Genomic DNA, 23,779 nt, shown 5'->3' on the forward strand with positions numbered 1-23,779 from the left:
AGGTAAAGTTAGGTTAGGTAAAGTAGGTTAGGTTAGGTTATTTAGGTAAGGTTAGGTTAAGTTAGGTAAGGTAAGGTTAGTTTAGTTAGGTTAGGTTAAGTTAGGTAAGGAAGGAGTGGTTTACTCCAGCACATCAAAAAATGTTTTGTAGAGGTCAACTAGGCAACTTCAGGATGTGCCTGTTCTTCTCAGTGCTTTGCCAGGGGTCCAATACATGTTTTCTATCTGCCCTAAGTAGAGCATTTTGATACAGCATTTATTGTGACTGTTAAAAGTGGACAAAACCAGAGTTACACTGACCAGCCACCTCACTTCAAAGGGCCTGAGCGGCTTCAGGCTGGGACAGAGATGAAGCACTTAAACACACACACACACACACACACAGCAGAGAGAGAGAGAGAGAGATGAGAGATATAGACCTAGTCAGACAGCTGAGATATAGCGCCAGAGCCCTGGGGAGTTTCAGGGGATTTCCACCAGGGGAATTGGACACATTGTCTGATTTACACTAACACTTTGGCTAAACTTATGATAAAAGTTCACAAATTAAACACTGCTGTATCTCTCTTTATCCATCTCTGCCTCTATCTGTCTCTGTCTCTTTTTTCCTCTGCTTTTTCTCTCTGTATAAAAAAGTGTTTTGTGAAGAATATTTTAAATTTGTGAATTGAAAGTTGAAGTTTGCCGTTTGCATCTAAGTGAGTGTTGTTGACAGCCTTTCCTAAAATAGTATTTTCATATGTTATTGTGAAGCTTTAGGTTGTTGTTGATACTGAGTGAAGATCATAGGAGTTGTACATGGAAATAAATTCACGTACAGTGGATTTTCACTTAAAGAAAGAGAGTTTATGGCGGGATAGGAAGGATGAACAGCAGAGAGAGAGAGAGAGAGAAGTTGAGAGAGGAAGCAGAGGGGGGAGTAAAAGAATGAAGAGTGAAAGAGAGTTTGAGAGAAAACACATTCATTTTTATCTGCCGATGCTGCTCCTTTTTTTCACTGTGAGGACAGCCAAGGAATGTGATGAGGAATCTGGTGAGAGATAAAGAGAGCAAAGTGGATGGCACTGTACTGTACTCTGTGTGTGTGTGTGTGTGCGCGCAAGTCCGTTTATGCTTGTGCAACTTTTTGTTCTTTTGTGTCTATGAGAGTGCACACGGTAGAGTCTAAAGGGAGTTGGAACTTTGTCTTGTCACTTACAAATCTAATTATGTTTCAATGTTTTAAAATTAGTATTATAAAACAGTTTTATGGGGGGATACTCCAAACTGCCCTGTATGTTAACATGGTGATTCACTGTACACTGTATCCCAGTGAAATGTTTCTTTTGAAGACCATTATTTATAAATTAATGGTGTCTAAAGTTTTATTTGCAATCTTTATAAAAAAATCTTATCTGGAATAAAACTATTATGTGAGTTTGATTACTTCATTCCAATTTTGCAGATTAATAACGAAGGATGAGTTAATGTTAAAAAAAAATAAAGACCACAGAGACAAATTGATACTGTATCAAAAGAGCCACAATACATTTAAACAGAGGGGAAACAAACTATAATTTCCAATTATCCCACACTTTCGAGTAAAAAAAAAATCCAACAGAATGTTTCATTGACTTTTGGTGTTTTATGACACAAATATTACTACACATCAAAAGAAAGCAAGAAAGAGAAAGGAATTACAAACAGTTCCTGGATCCATCCAATGAATTCTAAGTCTAAATTATATCAGTTAAGTTACATATTTTCCCCCATGAAAAGAGTTCAGTTCCCATGGCGAAGAACTATTATTTACATCTTGACCATAATGTCCTGGCCACAGAGCCAGTGTGACCCAGCAGACATATTTTATAGCTCGCAATGTCTAAAACACTGCCAAAGTCCAGCAATATTTACACACCACAGAGACAAGAGACGATTTAGCTCCGAGAGAACTGAGCGCTGCTAGAAGAAAAATGCTAACCTCACTTCACTCCAAAATAAAAGAAGATATTTGCTTCAGCTTTTTTAATAGAACCCAAAAGGCATATTGTGTTTGCAATGTGGATTTGTGTGATGAGATGGAAATTGTTCAATTCAATTGTAATTGCTTTTTTTTTTTTTTAAATAAAAACCAGCATTTACTGTTATGGCAGAACTATGACAAGAATAAGAAAAAGGCAGACAGGTCTGTCATGTACATGAATACGGCAAAGAGAAACTAGCCTCAATGGTTGACACTGTCAACCAATGAGACAAAATCATTCCAGTGAAAGAATTTTTTGTTCACAAAAGATAATAAATAAATCTTATACACTTAAAAGTTAAAGTAAAGTAGTTCAACCTAGAGATATTTACAACAGCCATAAGAAAAACAATGTTTCCTCATCAAATACAGAATTACCAGAGTGCTGCGAATGACAATGGCTTGCCGTATAGTATGATACAGCAATCAATCAGTGGAAGAGCCGCTAAGTTCCAGGGGCCCTGTGCTGTAGCTGACCATGACCTTTGACCTCCCTGTACAGTGGACTCCCCTGGAACCTAGAGGCTGTTTTTTGAGGGGGGTGCAAGAAGTTTTGGATTTACCCAAAAGCAGAAAATCTGAGTTTTAACCCCGATGTAACTCAGATGTTTACATGTAAAACAGTCACACAGGGTGAACGCAGCCTCAGATGGCCAGCTGAAGCTTGGTGAGGTTCCTCTGGTGCATGTTGTGGTGTCGCACCAACTCGTCAGACCTGGCAAACTTCTTCTGACAGTTCGGCCACCGGCAGTTAAATGGCTTCTCACCTGAGGGAGGGAGGGAGGGAGGGAGAGAGAGAGAGAGAGGGGATGGAGAGGAATAGAGGGAGGAAGAGGAACGAGTAATGACAAGAGGGGGAGAAAGTGTAGGAGAGAGGAAAGGGGGGATTAAGAGAAGATGTAAGGTAGATGGAGTAATAATTAAATAAATAGGGAAAGGATGAGGAAGGGAGGAGGGAAAAGATTGGAACAGAGAGAAAGAAATTGAGAGAAATGTTAGAACATTATGCTGGTGATGAGTTGTAGGGGAAGATGAGATAGACTTTAAATTTGTCTTAAAATTTTAATAATGGCATAAGACTAAGAATAAGCACCTTTAGAAAAACTCTATGCTGTAAAATTATGCTACCGCTCATCTTTGGCAATAATAGCATCACATGTGATATACTATATATCTAAAAGTCAAATAGATGAAGAAGATGTGGAAAAATAAAAGTTTACGCACTTGTTTTACCTGTATGAGTCCGGGTGTGTGTCTTAAGGTGGTCAGACCGAGAGAACTTTCTCTGACACGTCTCGCATTGGAAGGGTTTAACTCCTAAACACATATATGCACACACACACACAAAAACACACATTCACAATCACACACAGCACACACAAGTGCGAGCTCACACATATGCACACAAAAACACGTTCAGGATCATCCGTACAGTCACACACACACACATACACACACACACACACACACAGAGGGAGATAGAAAAATATAGTAGAGCAGAGGCTTGCAGGGAAGCCATTCCAAAGTATGCCCAGCGTTTAGCAACTTCAGCATTCAGAGTGAACGCTCAGAAGTGTGCACTAAGAAGAACACATCTGAGGGGAGATCAGTTAAGTGTGTACTTCAAAAGGCTGTACTGTCCACAAAATGACATGTCATGCGAAGAGCGAGGCAGGGCAAGGAGAGAGAGGGCAAAAGAAACAAAAGGAGACCGTGAAAATAAGGAAGACAAAAGAGGCAGATGTGAAAAAGCGAACCTGTGTGCCTCCTCTGGTGTCTTTTGAGCTGGTCGGAGCGAGAAAACCTCCGGCCGCAGTCTGTGAAGTCACACTGGTACGGTTTCTCTCCTGGACAGAGAGAGGAGAGGAGGAAGACATTCAGCTTTTCTTAACATGCCTTTCCTATAATTACAGATAATGCATGCATGATACCCTCAAGAAGAGAAGTCTAGAGTCTTGTGATCTATCATTGTGCTATATGCTCATGTCTATATACAGATTACAATAGTCTAAAGCATAGATTCTCAACGTGGGGTCCGGGGACCACTAGGGGTCCTTGAGGGGGTTCCAGGGGGTCCCCAGTAAATTGATGAACTGTTAAACTTCGGCATTATTTCATTTACAAGAAGTTAACCCAATTAGAAAATGTAGAAGAATGACTGTTCTGGTCATAGTTTCTCTGTTATCTCTCTACCTACAATACAGATAGTCATGGAATTCTGGACAAAATCATATCTGACGATAAAAATATTTTCAGATCTCATCAAATGGGGGTCCGTGGCTCTAATGTGGACTAAATTAGGGGTCCTTGATCTGAAAAAGGTTGAGAATCACTGGTCTAAAGTCCTTAATTTCCTTCTTGATTTCTCTAAACTGAGTCTATGAGGCAAAAGCATGCATGGAAAAATCACTTCCAACGTGTTTATCCTCTTCAGTGAAGAGAAAACCTTTGACTAAAGAAAGCAACATCCTCATTACGACAGAAAGCGAGGGGATATATGGGAAATGTAGTCTTAATTTTGAGAAACACTAGCACTAACAATACCACTGGTGTGAGATAGAGGCTACCAGTCATCTCAACCATGGTCTCATTTGTTTACAGTAAAAAGTGTCACAATCAATTTGACAGTGATATATTGATGTTTAAAAATGCTACATGCAGCACCCAAGATAAATCTGGTATATGTATATATCCTATTACAGGACTGGTTCCATTGTGTCGGTGCTGGTTTCACCTGTGTGTTTGCGGCTGTGCATCTGCAGGTGAGACAGCTTGAAGTAGCGCTTGTTGCATCCTGGGTAGGCGCACATGAACGGACGCTTCTCGCTGCTCTCTGACCGCACGATGGCCGGGGCGATGCCGGGCACCCGCCGCACATCCTGCACGCACACACACACACACACACACACACACAATCATTTAAACATAATCCACTCGAGGCATGAATTAACACAAAAAGATAATTCTCTGTGGATATCAATAATTAAACCAGTAAATCGCAATTTAGATAATTATAACAGGCGATTAAATCTGTCCAGTGTGTAAATAAGTGGATGTGATCTGTCTGGCTTGTGGGGCTCATTATATTAAAGCGGTCATATATTCATTAGATGAGAATTAGTAGTAAAATGACCCCCAGACGGCCTGTAGTCCAGAGGGAGCTGTTAGTCACGCCTTTTAGACAGACCCCCTTCCAGAGCCCCCCATTAGATCCACACTGCTCACTGCAGATACACTTGGAGGAGAGGCAAGAAAATAAGAGGAAAAAACACATTAGCGGCTTACATGGTCGTAGGCTCCAATCCAAACCATGTGCTTTTAGATCGTCCCCTATAGACTAAATCTAATCATCACTTTTGTATTTTGTCATGTTTTCAGCCATGATGACACTCACATATGACTGTCAACACACAAAATGTAAAATGTTTAAGACCTAAATATCTTTCTGATATCCGTTCAAAACAATTCACAAAGCTGTTCTAATATATTTTTTTTTACTGTGCCATAATATCATATTATTAAAATTTTGTGCTTGTGTGGGTTGACTGCATGTTTGTTGGGCTGGGATGCATAGTTCCCCGTTCCCCTCACTTCACCCATAACCCTCGTCCTCCATCACTTCCTCCCTTCCATCCCTCTTCTCTTTCCTCTTTATCTGCACTAGTCTCCCTCCTCCCTCCCTAACTCCACGCCCCTTTTAACCCCCCCCCCCTCCCCCCCCATCTCTCTACAGCCATCTGTTCTTCATTTCCTCGGTGTTTAGTATAATGACCCCAGAGATTCAGAGGTCAGCCGTGTTGTAATTAGTACTGTTAGCGGCTATTGATAAGTAAATTAGAGCAGTTACACACTGGAGGAGGGATAGACTGGGTTAGGGTGTTGACAGTGATATGTGGTGTAAATCAGACTGACACGTTCAACCTAAAATCACAAATAATCCTGAAACAGTAAAAGGTGACAGTGTAAAGTCAGGAAAAGAAGGGCCTTTGTGACCTGATTTTGATCATTGAATCGATGTAAGGCCAGAGAAAGTACAGATGTACTTACAAGCCTCCGCCCAAAAAATTTTATTAGAAATCAATAAGTTGGAATGAACTTCTTGACTGCGGAGTGATATGACTAAATGTGAAACAGCGGTCTGTTCATTGGCCAATCATAATTGAGTATTCAATAAAGCTGTTTAATATTTTTTGTTAATTGCTAGTCGTAAACCGATTTTCATGAACCATTGCTATATACTGTATTAATTGGCGTAATACCTGTAATGACAATTATGGAGCAAACTACCACTCAGCTACTCAATATGTTATCAAACATTTTTGCAGCTCATAAATTATACTTTCAAAGGCAGAAGTGGGAGAGCTTGTTTGGTTTTTTAGTGTTTTGTACTGAGCCAGACCTCTTATGAGTGTTTTGTGCAATCCATTTCTATAAAAAGTAAAAAAAAAAAAAAAAAAAAGAAGAAATGAAAAAGACCAGGGTGAAGCACCAAACAGACTCCAAAAGAAAGAAAAAGAAATAAAGAAAGAAAGAAGGATGTCAAAAAGTCCTGTTCTGGACTAAGAGCAGGTCTGGAGAATCTCTGCTCTCTGTCCTTTAGAGCTGCTGACAGACAATAATTAAAATCTAATGATTTATTAACATGCTGATCCTCGAATGGAAACTGTATCTTTACCCAGCGTACCACTGTGTGTGTGTGTGTGTGTGTGTGTTTCTTTACTGCTAATGGATTTGTGGAAAAAGATTCCTCTTGGCCTTTTGAGCTGCCTTTTAAAAATGTGTGTATATGCGTGTGCGTATGTGTGTGCGTGGGCATTTGCGTGTGTGTGAGTGTGTGTGTGTGTGTGTGTGTGTTTGTAAATCTCGGCTCTGCTACAGATCAGTATTTCCTCTTCACATAGCCTGCTCATTGCATCAGGCTCCACTCTTGTCCTCATCTCCTTTCCTCCACTCATTTAAAAAAAAACAAACCTGTTCTTCTTTTTCTCTTTTCATTAATGCTTTTCTCATCCAGCGTTGGCTAGGAAACACTGACCAAGGCTTTTGCGTGTGTTTCTATGTGCATGCAAGTTAACGTATGCAAGTGTGTGTGTATATTTGTGTGTGTGTCCTGATCCTGACCCTAAGCACATAAGGAAAGTGTATGTGTGTGCAGACAGAAGGGCTGTGTGACCTAAAGACGACCTCTGCAGACTCGGAGTGCAGCTTGAAAACCCCCCCCCCAAAAAAACCAAAACGACAAGTATGGATTCTGTTCAGTCCCGCAGCGCATTCATGGTGATGACATACACGTCTTTAAGAATATTTGAAGAGGATTGTGGGAGTTGTGGGAGAATTCACAGCTAAGGCGTTGAGATTCATAGTTAAAGCAAATTTTTTGTAATAATATAACTTTTAATTCCTTTTATTAATTAGATACTCCTCAATGAAGAACAGACATGACTTGTCTCACCACTGACTGACCTGACTCTTAAAGAAGAGAAGAAAAAAATCACAAATGCATATATCCAAAAACACTCATTGGAAGTTGGTCATTCATATTTAAATTACAGACACCGGATGCTGCAGTAGTAGTAGTAGTAGTGAGTCTTACCTGTATTCCCCTGAAGACTCCATGTGTGTGTATGCGGTACTGTGTGCTACAGCTGTACACCATGGGGGTGCTGGGGTCACTCTCATAGCCTGCTGCATGGCTGCCAATGCAAAGGGAGGGAGAGAGAGAGAGAGAGAGAGAGAGAGAGAGTAATAGGAAGAGTGAGTCAGACAAAGGGAGAGAAAAATTTGTTCATGTATTCACAGCAGAAATGTCAGTGTTAATTTAACTCTGAGTGTAAAAATCAACACTGTCAGAGTTAATTTAACACATTATAATAGTTTTGGACAGCTACTCCAGAGCCATATCAGCTCTATGAGAGAACACGTCTCCAATCAACACTTGTCAACTCTAAATAATTATCACTGAAAGATCAACACTCATCAGTACTGAAACATTTGCCGTGCTGCTTAATTCCTCTTGGAAACAGAAAAATGAAATTTGGCCTAGTTCGTCTACATGTAAAAGGACACTTTCCATGTGGATTGGTGCCAAATAGGATGAACATAAAGTATCCAGCACAGGCAAATCAATCATTAAAACATCTAAAAAATATAATAAAATAAGATGCAAGAACATGATTCAGTGCTATATAGACGTACAGTACATATAAATACATACTTGATGGAATATACAGCATAAAATGCTGTTTGGCTGAGCATACTGTGTGCAGGTAGGGTCATGAAAGCATCATTATTCACTCATGTTCACTTTGTCCCGTTGGCGAGCAGGGAAATCCCTCCCCCCATAACGCAAAACACAGACCGACCGCTTGACGGGTCAGAGCCGACAGCGGAGCTGTAACTTGTCTTGATGTACTGGGGCAAATTGCTCTGTCAGAGTGCCATTTATCCAGCTAAACCCTGTAGAGAGGAGGCTGGAGGAGAGATGTAAGAGGGACTGTGTGTGTGTGTGTGTGTGTGTGTGTGTGTGTATGCATGTCTATGTTTTTGTGTACGGGTAGCTTAGCATTTGATCTTTGACCTGGCTACATTAAACCCTAATAAACCCTGGAGTTGTGCAAGAAGTGGCCAAGTTCAACATCAACTCAAACAAGCACAAAATTTTCACTGTTTGATATTACAGCACTGTAAAAAAAATTATGTTAAAACAGCTTTGGAAACTGTTTAGAACTGATATCAGAAAGATATTTAGGTTCTGATTTCACAAGATGCAGGTAGCAGCTATGGACGATTACAGATGTTTCCTCAACTTTCATTTTCCCACTGTTTTCAACATCATCAACATCTATTCAACGTCTAAATGTTTGTTGGGAACTGTTCCAGCATTGGTCAGACACCACAAGATGTACCTTTTCCCATTAGATGACACCGATTCCCATACATAATACTATCATCCAATGCTGCACTCTCAACTCGCAAGCACAGCCATTTCCAACACCCCAGACGCCTCTGAATTCATCGCGGCTGATAAAGAAACATTAATATCAACGCAACACGCAAGTGGCTCCCAGCGCCTCGCTCCGGGCTACAGAGCAGAACAAAACCCCGCTCTGTTCCGCGCAGCTGCCGCCGCTCGCCTCTCCTATCGCCTTATGATAACACACGCGCCGGGACACAGAAAAGCTCTTGTCTTTGAAAATGTGTTATATTTCAATCTATCTAACCAAACGAGGAGGATGGGAGTTTGCATCCTGTAGCCGCGTGGAATGTGAACGCGCAGTATATGGCCGGGGCCGGTCATAAGGTGCTCTTTGTCTGCTCTCGCGTCTCCCAAGGACAGGAGGACAGGAGGAGAGCGCTGGAAGCTGCGTCAGCGCTAGACAGGGTGTAAATCTGTTTGGAATTTTTTATTTTTTTTCTTCCTACAGTATGTTCCTTTACTCGTTTGCAGGACGTTTGTTACCTGTTTTGGTACTTATTCATTCATTCTTTCCTCCATTCAGCGTTTCAACCCTTATCTAACCTGGCATGTCGACTGGAAACAAAAAAACTACAGGCTCAAAGCGGACTCTCCATCTCCTCTTCCTCTCCTCTATTCTCCTCCTCCTCCTAGCCCCGTTCCTCTTTGTCTCCTTGTCCCCTTGCTCGCTCCCTGCTCCTCCTCCTCCTTCCTTTCCTTTCTGCTCCTCGTCTTTTGCTTTACTACTCCCCTCCACCTCCCCCTTACTTCTCCCACTCCCCCTCATTTACAGAGAAAGCACAACGGAGAGAGCGGTCAAGCCGATGAGAAAGAAATAGAAACACAGTCAGAAGAGGCAGGCTGGCTGACGTGCCGCTGAGCAAGGCCAACTAAACACAAACACCATGAAATGTGTGTGTTCTCTGAAGATTCGTCTGTAGTTCTGACTGTTGTTGCCTTGCCTGTGTCCTATCTCGCCCTATCTTTATTTTATTTCATTTTATTTTATATATTTGTATGTTATTTCATAAAGATGTGTTTTATATTTTTGTATTTTATTTTGTTTAATTTATTTTAATCCCAACCACTGCCACTCAAGAGGATTTTGCTTCTTGACAAGCTCAAGAAGAATTTGTTCTCAATTGACTTGCTTGGTTAATAAAAAAAAAAGTGCTCTGATACAGCTGTTGCACCTATCTGTCCTTATAAAATAGATCTGAGATTAATCCCAGAATTCTGATAATAAAGTCAGAGTTCTGAGAATAAAGTCAGGAGCTCAGAATTCTAACACAGAAAGAGTAAAGTAGGTAGAGTGAACGAGTGCTTCTGTATAAGAAAACATGCACACAACTCTCTGTTTGCCAGAAGACTTTGAAAATCGTGCGCGTGTGTGTGTGTGTGTGTGCGCGCGCGTGTGTGATTGAAAGCATTTTTGGCTCTCCGATCACTGAAGTGAGTAATGATGTGTACCACAGACAGACCCCTAGCAGGCCCCTAAATCACCGGGCCCAACAATGCTCAGATATCTGATTTAATGAACCTGAGTCCACCGCCCCCGCATACAGACACTTGCATGCACAGACACACACACACACCTAAAACATACCCGTTCCCTCTCGCTACCACCCCTTTGTGCACATTAGCAATCTTTATCAGACGCACACACATTCATCTGTAACTATGATGAATGCTTGTTGGCTCGGAGCAGAAAGGTATTTGTGAGCTGACGCAGACGCTGGCCAGCATGCAGCTATGCAGGTCATGATGACATACATTACATACCTCTTAATGGTGGCTGTAGCGCTGCCTGCTTAGTGAACGCTGACACTACAGTGATTATTTCCTCTGTTTCTGGAGGTGTTTCTGCTTTAATTTGATGGTGAAATGGGATGTCATATGGCACAATTTGAAAATGTAGCTGGTATACCGATCCAGCAGGATACCCACAATACAATTCTTCAGCTAATTACAGGACTGTAACTTTTTGGGAGTTTGGCCCATTGGTCATCTTACCCAATATTTGACAAGGGGATTGGCACCAAAATCATCTCTGTGTCTCTGGTAGATCGCTCCGCCTGGTGCACATGCTAATGCTTTAGCATACAGTATGTTAAGTTGTTTTTTTTGCCTACAGATTCATAACTTCTGAAAACAAAATCTTATTCTTCATCATTACTGAAGTCCTTTATGAATCAACCGCGCTAAAACGTTAGCTGTCTGGCTAACTTTGCTCACTTGCTGTGTAAACAAAACAAATTACGCTCAAAGACTTGTGGGAAGAGAGATCTTCTACCACTTGAAGTGCCTTTTTTTGGTCTAATTTTATGTCTGTTTTACCAATACTTTAACCTGACAGGTTTACATGCATCATTAAAATGAACAACCTCCAGTCTTAGAGCTGCTACAACTTCTCATTTTCTCACTTTTTGGATAATGCTAGTCACCTAGGATTACTTACCATACTGTATGCTACAGCGTTAGCATGCACACCGGACAGAGCTATCTACCAGAGACACAGAGATGATTTTGGTGCCAATCCTTTCGTCACATATAAGGTGACCAATGGGCCACACTCCCAAAAACCTAGTCCTTTAAGCACGGAAGCTGCCAGGCCCAAAAATATCATGATGAGATGAGAAATGAGAAAAAGCCTCACCAGAACTACCTCTCTGGTGTCTGAGCTATTTGACCAACCACTGCCAATTTTAACAAATGTGAGAGATGAGTTCCTACCTCTTTATGGTGGATGCCAGCGAATTGACAGGGTTCCATGCCATACACTCCAACTGAGAGGCCATTTGATATAAATTGTCTCCGCTGTGGAGGAAAGACAAAATGTAGAAGAAAAGCTCATGAGCCGTGCCATGTACTGTAACTCTTTACTAGGAGTTCGATAGCAGTGCCGTGTGTGTGTGTGTGTTTGCTTGGTTGTCTTTCCCTTTGTGTATCCTCAGTAGAAGCACTCTCGTGAAAAAAGCTAACGCACACACACACACACACACACACACACACACACACAGTTGCAGGTGGAGTTGAGGTAACCGGTTAAAGAATGTGCCTCAGACAGACACCAAGAAAGCAAAATTCCCCCATAACAGTCATCTTTTATTAAACACAGCAGACTCCAGAATCATTATTTAGACCTGCCATGTGATTTAATACACTACCACAAATCTGCACACACACACACACACACACACACACACTGGATTTATAGCTCCCGCCCCCTAACACCCCAGCCCCCTCTATCATACCACCTGCAGGATCGCAGCAGTCTGGATGGGGTGGATGTGGTGCCTGGTACCCTGCTCATTACACAGCTATTATTTTACAGTATAGCAGGGGCAAGGAGCCAGCAGAGCACAAATGGTATTTGTGGTGAGTGAAAAATGGTTTGAATGGAGGTCGAGCATTTAAAGTGATAGTCCGCGACATTTTCATATAAATCAATGTCCATTTTTGTACTCTCTATCGCTGATTTATGTGACACAACAGTGATTCAACGTATATCCAGTTCATGAACGTTTTTTACATTTGCTGTTCTCTGGTAGCTCTTTCCTGGGAAAAATCGTTTCCAGCAGCACCAATAGCGGTTTGTTTGGAATAAAGAGAAGAAGAAGAACTGGGTAGTTAGCATGAGCAGTGAGAGCCACCATGGCTGAACAGACAAAGACAAGAGAAACTCAAACTGCATCGACAGAAAATCCAAGGAGAAAGACGTCACAGTGCTGGACACGCTGTTTGATTGACAGCTGATCTCTGGGAAGAGCAGAGCAGAAACACCACAACAGGTCAACCGGCCCACTGGGAAAACTAGAAAATGGGCTAATGTGTCTACGTGCGTCTGTATCCCAGCTAGTGTTTGCCTGACTCAGCTTTCCCATAGTCTGGAAAACAGCTTGAGCAAATGATGCAGCAATGCTTGAGTATGACGAATGATTCATCATACTCTCTTTTGGGAAACTGAGGTGCATGTACTGTAAACACACTGGGTGAGCCTGGATCTTTAGCAGTGAGTTGTCAGGTTTGTCACAGGCTTAAAAACTGACTTTTGTCAAAGCTGAAATTGAGTAAGTTTAATTGGAAGTCCATTGATTGATAAAACACAGAGGAACTAACTCTTTAGAATCTGCTGCTGCCGTATTTAGGGTCTGTCTGTGTCTTTACACTCCATATTGCACGTGAATACTTTGAGAGGGATAGTCTTATACTGTCTCTTGGGTTTCTCTCTCTCTCTCTCTCTCTCTCTCTCTCTCTCTCTGGATTGATAAGACCTCCGTGTGTTTTTATTTCATGTTGCTCCAGCCGGCCAAGCTGACGGCCCGCAGAGTAAATACAGTCCTGTTGGTACCAGGCTGCGAGATTAGAGGACTGACCCAACTCATATGAGCCTTCCCAGCCCTGTGTGTGTGTGTGTGTGTGTGTGTGTGTGTGTGTGTAAGCAGATATCAGTTCTGTTTATGACAGAGAGGAACCCTCAGACGGAGACTTCCAGGACAGCCGGTGTCCACTAACCCCCCCCTCCCCACCCCACCCCAACATCACTATCAAGCCCTGCTCCGGTATTTAGATTCTTTCTGTTCCCCCGCCGCGGGAAAACACCATGTCAGAGGCATGGGAGGAATGTCAGCTCATTTAGAAACATGCGAACTAGCAAACAGTTTGGACGGACTCCTCAAAACGTTCTCATTATTGTAATCGCGGGATGAAAAATTGTACACGATTGACTAGGATTGTTTATGAAATGCGTGTACAATCTCCTTGTAGTGATGGATCTCCTATATGGGGATTTTTGTCACATGCGGTTTCTCCCAGTCGGGTTCAGGGAAGAATTCATTAGTTAGATGTTTGGTTAATAGAAAATCCTGTTGTTATATCTTACTGTATCATACTGCAAGCAAGCAAACGCCAGATGATATCGCTTTGGAAAACATCTTTTTTCTATTGTTTCATGAAAATAAGTGTGTGTATAAACCATCATTTTAAAAAACATAATTCTTTATATTTTTATTGATTCTTCATCATAATGCTATGTAATTCTTTAAAAAGTAATGTTTTAAAAAGTAATATTATAGTAAGTATAGTATTATAGTATAGTAAACCTGCTCAAATGGTTCGCATAGCTAGCCTACAGGCTTATTTATTGTAGGATTAGGAAAAACAGCCATAGAGTCCAGTTTTCCACCAGTACCAATAGAAACAGTTTGGAAGTGGAGTTCACCTGCAAAATGTCGCTCTAACAGAGACAAAATGTGACTGATTGTTGTGTAGATTGTTTCGAATGCTTTCCTACAAATTCCCATGATGCCAAGCTGCTCTATCCTCCGCTCCCCCCCTCTGTAGGAATTCACCGCTGGTTGGAGTCGAGTCACCAGCAGTGAGTTTATCTTGGCTTTGCTGAACTCTGTCCTGCTCCTCATGACAGCTTTTATATATTCAGACTGCCAGAGCCTCCGTACCTACTACTGTATCTGCTCAACAGCTTTTTGGGGGATTTACTATCATTTTGCGTCCCCCCTTGACAGGGAGGTCAGAGCTCCGGGGTCAGCTACAGAACAGCGCTCCTCAGGCTGGTAGGGAGTCACTATCCGGCTCAAGGACACTGCAGCAGGGCGGATGCTTGCTGTCACAGGGGCTTGAACCCGGGCCTACCTTATGTCAATGGTAGATAGGAGAAAATCTCCTAGAAGTCACCCCGGAATCATTTTAGAAGGCTTTTACTCTACAGGCCTGTCGTCTGTTTTGGAAGAAAATACACGTCGTGCCAAAGGAAATAATCAGCGGTTTTAAAAATAGTAAAATAATAACGACTGGCTGGCTTAGTTCTGTAGAAAGTCAGTAGCGAGTAGAATAACTTGGATGTTCAGTGTGGTTTTTATTTTTAATCCTTTCCCGTCAGTAAATCAAGCCGGTCTCATTCAGGAGAGCTTCCTGCCACTGTTGCTTCACTTCCTTCTTCCTGGAGCCACTGGGCGTGCTCAGTGGCACCGTGACTTTTCGAGGTGTCCGTCCATCAGAAAGCAAGTCATTTGCATTCGCGCGGGAACGGAAATTCGGATTTTTAACCCGTTAACAGGAAAACAACAAGAATCCATGTGGAGATTTAGATTTTTGCTGTCTTTGTGAATCCAGCCTTGGCCGTTTTTGTCCAAGTACACAGAGAGAGGAAGAAGAACAAAACATAAAGGAAGCCACAAAGGCAGACAGACCTGTCCTGAAGGTGAACATCCTGTTCAGAACTATATCCTGGCTGCCTTTCACTGAACTGCTGTTGTTCACTATATTTGACATGAAACAATCAACAATAGGTGTTTGAAATATTTCCAATCCGATTTCAGGTTTAATTGTTGCTGTTTGTTTACAGCAAAAGTAGATGTTGCACAGAGATAGACAGGAGAGAGAGTGCACAATTGTGTTAGAGTGCATGTCTAAATGTGTGTGTGTGTGTGTGTGTGTGTGTGTGTGTGTGTGTGTGTGTTACCTGTTGTAGGGGTTCCTCAGTAGCAGAGCTTGGCTGCCTGTGCAGCTGTCTGAAGGTGTGTGGCATCCGTAGACAGGAGGGGGGACGGGATACTGCTGCTCTGCTACACACACACACACACACACACACACACACACACACACACAGGTGCATAAGTACACATATACGAATGCATTTGCACATTTACACACACAAGCAAACAGAAGATGGAGACGCAGATGGAAGAAGATGGCAATATCATCCATGAACATCATCAGTTGAACTTTTCCCATCTCTCATCTCCTTTTAAACTATTCCCCCTCTCTCTCTTATTTTTCTCCCTTTTTCTCTCCAGCTTCTACTACAAATAAAAGACCTACGCTTAGTGTTTCTCTCTCTCTCCCTTCTACCCCGATATAGCGAATGGCTCCCTGGATAATTTCTCCACATTCCAAAACGCCTCTCAGCTCCGATTCTCCCAGTTATCTTTGCCGTAAAAAAAAAAAAAAAAAAAAAATAGCCAGAAATTTACAGCGGCGGCTTCGTAAAAAAACAGCACATACAGCTAAATATTTACCAATAACACGGGCAGCGGAGGGATTAAAGGGATAGGTGGGCGGATGAAAGCAGGGCTGAGGGAGTTGTGAGTCAGGATGTGGCTGATTTATACTTCCGAGGAGCGAGGTCACCGCGGAGACGTCGGGATAAGGGACAGGGCGGTCCCAAGGTGAGGGGCACGGAGCTGACACGCAGACGCAGCTGTGTATGCATACAGTATTTTAAAAACCAGATCTGCTTTTTTTTCTCATTGGAAAGCTCTGGTGTATTGTTTTTCAAAGACTAAGGAAAGATGAAAATAGGTACCCAACTTTCAGGAAAAAATTGGGTCCAAAGCAGTAACGCTATAGACAAAGACTTTTCCAAATATGTGCAATATGTTTGTACTGATTTTGAACAAAAGTTGGTCAAATTAGTTTTGAATAAAGCTTTGAAAACCTCAGTTCTAAAGGGGTATTTGCTTAAAATGGTTTAGATTTGAAACATTTTTAGAAATTGCCTGAAAACCTGCATGGTTAGACTCAAAACCTTTACATAGGACTGTCTCAAAAAAAGGGGTTTACATAGAGGATCCGTATCTAACAATGCATGGTTTCAAGCATTAGGAAAAATGAGTTCTGATTGAAAATTTTGTCACCAGTGAAACTCTTACGGGTTCTCTAGAGGGACAAAAATGACAGCAGCTTAGGATACATGTGTCAAAAACCCACACGTCAACATAGTCAACCACACACACACACACAGTGAGAGTAAAGGTGATATTTACCCATAGTGCTCTGCTGAGTTAAAGCGTCCTCATGTTTGAAGGAGTGGTTGGGGAACTGGGAGCTGTGGTGTGTAGGAGTGTGAGCGTAGCCGCCGGGCCCGTCGATCGCGACCGCGCCGTAACCTGCAGCACAGCACAGCAGTGAATACACACAGTCACAGCAAGGGTATTATCATCATTATATACAACCATTAAAAACAGTGCAAGATGTATAAAATGATGTTAGTGTCCATAATCTTGCAAACGGTGCAATGGATACAGTTACTACTTTATTGTAACCAGATTAATGTAATGCCATTATGTGTAATCCATTACTTTCTCCATGCTGAACAGGAAGTACAGAATCAAGTTATATCAAAATTATGATTTAAAAATATTACAAGTGAAGTCACAGCTGAACAGATCAGCAGAAAACAGCACAAATCTAAACATGGAGCTAGACAGAAATATAAAGACTGCAATGAAAAAGAAAAGAACCCATTTTTTTAAACAACACTATCAGTCTTTAAACTAGTGTTTCTCAAACTGTGGGTTGAGACCCCAAATGTGTCACAGTAAGTCACATTCAAAAGCAGCAATATTAGTTAATAGACCTTTTTTTTTAAAACTGAATCTGTTCAATTTTAGTGTTGGTCATTTTGTAACAAAGATTGATCCCCTTAAATTGATCATTCAATGTCTCTAAAATGTAGAGAATTCAGTCTGTAAAAGTGTTCGCATTTTGTCAACCAAGGTCTTAATTTAACTACTGTCATTAAAAAGTAACATCATTTATTTTAATTTTGTTCGCTATCAATTTGCAACTTTGTAATGTTTTTCAAATGGTGGATATCTCATTTTGGAATAAAACTCTTTTAGTGTTTGGAGCATCCTTATAGTTTCAGCTATACAGAGACAGTGTGTAATTTTATTGAAATATAGGGATAAGCTCAGTAACAAACACACCAAAAACCCAATAGAAAGACAATAGAAAGACAATACTTAATTAAATTTTATAGGGGGGAAAAAATATTTATTTCCATTGGCTTTATTACTGTAAGCAACATGATGATAACAGGCTTCTCTCTTTCTCTTTTACACACAATACACACACGTATCTGCACAGTACACACACACACACACACACACACACACACACACACACACACACACACTGAGGGAGGAGAGTGAAAACGAAGTGCTGTTGTTAGGGGGAGACTGGATGTGTGCCTGACACCCCCGACCAGGCCTGAGTCATGACTTAGACTGACCTGGGGTACAACACACTCCCATAAATCACACACACACGCACGAATACACACACACACACACACACACGCACACACAAACACACACACACTCACGCATCCATGCTTCATTAATTACAATGCACCACTTTCCCTGACTTCACTAGGTGGACCGGTGGGTGAGAGCAGTGGGGAGGAGGGAGAGACAAAAAAAACTCATTAAACGTCTCCATTCGTCTTCCACTCACCCCTGACTGACTTTTGTGTGTGTATGTGTGTGTGTGTGTGTGTGTGTGTGCGCAGGGTGATACTGTTCTTGCCTTGAAGTCCAGCACTGAGGTGACAAGCGATGAGGTCAATTGGTATTCAACTGGAAAACCCAAAGTCTGGAAATACCCAAAGTCTTTGTTTCCCGCTCACAAAGTGAATTTCAGCCTTGTTTAAATATTTGAAGCTTAGAATTTCAATTTTCAATTTCAATTTTTTGTCCATGTACGACGCTGCTAAATGTACTGAACCTGAGGAAAATTTCATTCTTCTTCATTCTTTTTTGCATGTGCTATAATTTCATTTAATCTCGTTTCTTTCTCTCTCTTTCTTCCTTTGACTCTCTTTCATTTCGTTTTGCGCCCTGACAGTTGCATATTTATGCTTGTATTAAATTATACACGCTCGACAGCTTCACAGAGACTGGGACTGTATCTGCATGTCCAAGGGCAAGGACTAGATGAGAACTTTTTAAGTCCTGTTTTAGTCAACAGGTCATCAGTCTGGCTACCGGAACAGTTTACTGATAAGTGTTTTGAAGAAAATGCACAGTAGAGGCTGTTTAACTGAGAAAACCTGATGCAATGTGAAGCTAAATTGAAAAGTCAAATGAAAATGAATCTTACTGAAATTTCAATTTGTTTGATAACTTCCGCTCATAACGGGCTTAAAGTTTAACATGAAGAATTTCAGGTGGGATGAAGAGGAAATCTATTAGAAATATTAAATCACTACCTCTTGCGTACTGCATATTTTTGCTGCAGTGTCAGTAGAAGTTAACTCCATGTGACCCTGTCCTGTCTGTGCTGCTATCAGCCTCCCTGTGTGCCTTCAGCCCGCAGCTCTGTTTGTTTGTCTCTGCTCATCCAGCCACAGCAGGGAGCAGATAAAGGAGGTTAGAGGCGGGTTCAGCGCTTTGATTATCATGTTATTCCTCAATGATCTGCTTGATAAGCGTGTTATTACTAACGACCCTTTTTTTCCAACCGATCCCCAGATGTAAACGCAGAGGGATTAGGTGAGAATGTGAAGGAGAAGAGAGTACAAGCCCCCCTGCTGTTTAACCTGCTGTGTACCGGTGACATCGGGGGTTTGAATCCCAGTCGTCACCTTTGTCACATTTCTTTCCTTGTGGCTCTCTGCTGCAAATTGTCTAACAAAGCTTAAAATTATTTTTAAAACACAAAAGTCAATAGTTTTCATGCAGTGCAGAGATGTTTTATAAGGAGATTTTATAAGGTGATGTTGGAGGTGCTGTTCATAATTGATTAAATAGAGGAAAAGGGAATATACATTAAATTAAATTAGAATAGAATAAATGCAATAGATTTCAATTGCTAATATTCTACAAAATAATTTTCATTTTCACTCAAACTCAATGTTTCTGTCTAGCTCAATACCTCGTTAAAACCATTCTATTTATTTTTATTTTTTATTTAACCTTTATTTAAGTAGAAAAGGCCTCATTGAGATTAAAAATCTTTAGAAAAGTTTGATATGAAGTAACAAATAAAACCAACATGTCTGATGATTTTCACTGAAATATTCATAATTTTAGGCAGTAAATTATCAAAAAGCAATTCACAATAAAGAAAGTGAAGCTTATTTGTGTTATTTTAAGACTGTAGGTAAAAACAACACCTAACTAGACAAACAAGGAAAACTCAACGATGTGAGAGAAAACAAAGACATTCCCCTAATGTCTGAAATGAAAAATTATGGAAATGAATGTGTCATAGTCCATAACTTTTAATTAGGACTGGACTGACAAAACATCCAGTTCATCTAGCTGTGACAAATTTACGTCACCTCATTCATATATTTTATGCATATTAAGTATTTAATTTCTATCAGCTGTAGCAAAAATAATTCAGCAGCATTATATACCAATACTTATGAATTCCACAAGCAAATTATAAATAGTGTAACATTTTGACTGATATTTTAGCATCATTACTGTAAAGAGGCTTAGCAGCTACAGTACTTTAATCACCTATTGAAGGCCCATTGTTTAGCATTCACCTTCTTCAACACAGACAGTACACTTCATAGGGTCAAAAATGAAGCTTAGACTTGGCTGCGGTCCTGATAGATCCAACTGTTTCCCACCACCCTGAAAGGGCAGCTTCATTAAAGTCCTAATCATAAGGTTCTATCTGGGTGGAGTGCAGCTCCAGATAAGATACTGAGCATCAAACATTTGGCAAACCAGCTGGTAAAACTGTTATGTACTTTCTATCTTTTAAAATATCTAACTTCAAAAGGTTCTGTGTAAAAGAAAATAACACCACACAAGCATAAAGTAACATTCGAAGATCGTGAATATGCGGAAAGCTCAATTTTGATTTGAAAAAAAGTCAGATAGAACCTTACAAAGCTCACAATGTGTCAAAGTGACTCTGACTTAAAGCACGGAGAAGCAGTTTTCAGGGTCAAAACAAGTTCACCAGCATGACCCATGCACTGCTGCAGTAATTTAGCTACTTGTGTCTTCAACTATGAATTGGGTCTGTCTCTACCTTTATGCAAAAAGCACTCTGTTATCATATTTGTACAAACATTGTTGACTATGCCTGGAATCCTAACTGCTCAGCTGTCTAGGCCCACATCCCTGTACAAGCTGGATCATCTTTCTATATTAGAAAAGGTCTCTCTGCTTATGAGCCTATATATCTCAGTGGTGTAGTGGTGACCTCTGAACCCCAGTCGGTGATCGTCATAAGGCAAACAACCACCAATATAAACCAAATTAAATCATATTTTCAGAAAAGTATAAAGTTATTCTCTTCTTCCTTAAAAGGCCATATCCTCATATAGTTTATAGCCTATCAGTTGGATGCTACTTACTGTGCTGTGAATTTACATGAGAAAGAGTTACGTCAGATGAAAACAGAGGGTAAAGTGAGTTTAGTTGGTTTCTTGCCCTCCACTTGACCTCTGCACATACTCATACACAGTCAAATAAAGTAAGCCGCGGTTCCTCCTGCTTCTACAGAGATTATTTAATTCGCCTGGGCAAGGGAATTTTGCCATCACCATCTGAACCTAACAGCTACCTGACGAAGTGCCTGCAGGGGTTCGAAACCTTGTTGTTTTCTGCATAAAGAGCCTCGGGAGCATGAACTAGTGTGCAAGTTCCACCCTCTTTTTTAACTTTTTTCAGCTCAGCAGCTAGAAAACTTGATGATGTGCGTATGTTTGACCTGAAACGAATGAAGCTTTCTGAAAAGGAAGGAGGGTGTATGAGATGAGTAAAGTAAAACCCCAGTACAGAACTTGGGGCGGTGATAGTTTTGTCTCACTCACACACACACTCACACACACACACACACACACACACACACACACACACACACTCTCCTCCATCTCTACCTGTCTGGGCCCTGGCTGCAGACTGTGTGTCCATGCAGCCGGTCAGGTACGGCGGGTTGCTGAACATCCTGGGCGGCGGCTGGTGGTGGAGGTGGTGGGCGGCGGCGACCGAGGGCGGCTGGCTCGTGGAGGGCGGCGGCGGGGGAGGCGGCGGCGGAGGGGGGGGCGGCGGCGGAGGAGGGGGCGCCCCGAACGCCCCGTACCGGCAGGCCCCCGTGCCGGTGAACTGGCCCGAGAAGTGGACGGTGAAGGCGCTCAGGCCGCAGTGGGGGTCGGCGTCGTGGTGGTGCGGGTCCCCGGGGCCCCCCCAGCTCGGCTCCTGCTTGATGAAGGAGTGCGGCCCCAGGGGGGCGTGGGGCGCCGCCAGGGACGAGTACGGGGAGGCGGCCGGGTGGAAGTCCAGGACGGGCGCCCACTGGGGGGCCGTGCTGACGGGCAGCGCCGGGCAGCCGGGGCTGGGGCCCGCCGGGAGGGGGGGCAGCAGGGAGTTGAGGTCGCGGACGTCCGAACTCATCATGGGAAAAACCGGGAAGAGGAAAATCTGCTTGGGTTTTCTACCTTTCTACCTGTCTACCTCTCTGCTTTTGTGTCTGTCTATCCGCCTTTCTGTCCAAAACAGCCTCCACCCTCTGAATCCAAACTCAGAGCAAAGTCAGGGTTTCCTCTCTCTCTCTCTCTCTCTCTCTCTCTCTCTCTTTCAGGAGTTTTCCTCTGGTTCTTCTGCCTGTTGTTTACGACACCCTGCAGCCTCCCGGGCCGCTCTGGAATCTCCTTAAGTCCAAGAAAACTTCATGTCGAAAACGGCAAAGTCACAGCTTTTCTCGGCAGGGGGAAAGAAAATCACGAGCAGCAGAAAAAAAAAAAGAGCAAAAATCAGACATTCATCATTAAAACGACACGATGACCAGCTGCAGTCTTCACTTTTCCCCCCCCGTCCGGGACAGAAGTAAAAGCGGGTTTGGGCTCGGAGAGATGGAGATGTAGTCCATTCAAGGAGGGGAGAGCTTTCTGTCCAGAGGCTTTCTCTGTGAATGGAGAAAGAGGAGTGGAGGAGTGAGGAGGAGTAGCCCTCTTTTCCCTCCATGCTGTGTGTGTGTGTGTGTGTGTGAGAGAGAGAGAGAGAGAGAGAGAGAGAGAGGGGGTGGGGGGTGGAGTCAGGAGGTGATGAAGGATAGGAGTTGCTCTGACTTCATTCATTTACTGTACATTGAACAGTCCACACATACGCACGCACACACACACTCACACACATTTAAAAAAAAAAAAAAAAAAAAAATTCTGGCTTCATGCAATGACTGAAATAAAAAAAGAAGTGGTTATTTCTTATATGTTGGCAATACAAAACTGTATATTCAGTATATATTAATATATTAACATATAGCCTAGTATATGTTTTCACAGTATATTTTCTCTCAGCTTGACTAGTAGCCTATGTTGTTTCACAAAGATTTTAGAGCATTATAAATACAACCAAACTAATGCATTTAGGCTGATATGCTGGGAAATTGTTTGCTTATTTATTTTTTCAGCTAATTAAATTTTTTTTTTTTTCAACTCGAGGTCAGATATATTTTCGTTTTGTTTTTTTTAAAATCACAAACCATCACATCGTCTACATTTTCAAACGTGTCTTATTGTAGAAGAGCCAAGATTTAGTGGGATTGATTTAAGGATTTTAGGATTAAAGGTTAAAAATTCACTTGAACCGTAAAAGAAGTGAAAATTTACTGCACATCTCCGTCTTTAAAAAGCAATGAAATGACTCGCTGAATTATTCTCCCTCACAAAATTGCTTAGGCCCCAAACAATTTTCGTTTGTGTTTTTTTCATTCGTTGCCGCGGATTACATTCTATTATTATTATTTCTTGTAATTATTTTTGATGATAAAATAGTGATAAAAGCCTAATTTAAATTCGCAGTCGCGGATAAACGGCCCGTATGACGATAAATCTTTTGGATTTAAATCTGTGGGCCTGTAGATGCATGGTTCTAGTTTTAATTTTTTTAGTGTTGCATTTTTTCAGGTAACTTTTCACATCGGTCTGTAGAGATATTTTGTAAAATTCAGTAGTAAACAGTAAAAATCCTCCAAAACAAGGCCAGTGGTCCTGACAACTTCTCACGTTTCTAATTATTATTTATAGCCCAGATTTAACCTAGAAATGAATACCA

The 23,779-nt window shown here is 41.7% G+C and overlaps 1 protein-coding gene across 12 annotated transcripts; it reads right to left on the reverse strand.

Annotated features, from left to right (window-relative positions):
* Positions 1 to 2,647: 2,647 nt before the first annotated feature.
* On the reverse strand, positions 2,648 to 22,123 carry LOC139665924 (Wilms tumor protein homolog). Of its 12 annotated transcripts, none has more exons than XM_071544976.1 (11): positions 21,794 to 22,123; positions 21,607 to 21,685; positions 16,742 to 16,864; positions 15,439 to 15,541; positions 11,691 to 11,774; positions 8,361 to 8,393; positions 7,596 to 7,665; positions 4,737 to 4,881; positions 3,760 to 3,849; positions 3,236 to 3,319; positions 2,648 to 2,769 (listed from the first exon to the last, which is right to left on the reverse strand). In XM_071544976.1, exons 1-11 carry the CDS (start codon positions 22,121 to 22,123, stop codon positions 2,648 to 2,650), a joined length of 1,263 nt encoding a protein of 420 aa, XP_071401077.1. The 12 variants fall into 12 exon arrangements, with proteins under 12 accessions (XP_071401077.1, XP_071401076.1, XP_071401072.1 ...); XM_071544975.1 differs by having other exon boundaries at positions 3,227 to 3,319; XM_071544971.1 differs by lacking the exon at positions 8,361 to 8,393 and adding an exon at positions 21,716 to 21,728 and having other exon boundaries at positions 3,227 to 3,319; positions 7,596 to 7,695; positions 21,780 to 22,123.
* Between the last annotated feature and the right edge of the window lie 1,656 nt (positions 22,124 to 23,779).

The sequence above is a fragment of the Centroberyx affinis genome, unplaced genomic scaffold (assembly GCF_046629955.1).
Source record: "Centroberyx affinis isolate AG114_WGS23_722 - 3 ecotype Tasmania unplaced genomic scaffold, CSIRO-AGI_Caff_v1 ptg004742l_1, whole genome shotgun sequence".
Classification (NCBI taxonomy): domain Eukaryota; kingdom Metazoa; phylum Chordata; class Actinopteri; order Beryciformes; family Berycidae; genus Centroberyx; species Centroberyx affinis.

Bases quoted from the DNA above. Each gene is read 5' to 3' on its own strand.
- LOC139665924 (XM_071544967.1), bottom strand. From the start codon at position 22,123: ATGATGAGTTCGGACGTCCGCGACCTCAACTCCCTGCTGCCCCCCCTC. The intron at 11,775-15,438 runs GTAACACACACA...TTTCCTCCACAG, and splicing joins CTGAGGAACCCCTACAACAG to CGGAGACAATTTATATCAAA. The intron at 7,696-11,690 runs GTAGGAACTCAT...TTGCATTGGCAG, and splicing joins CTGGCATCCACCATAAAGAG to CCATGCAGCAGGCTATGAGA.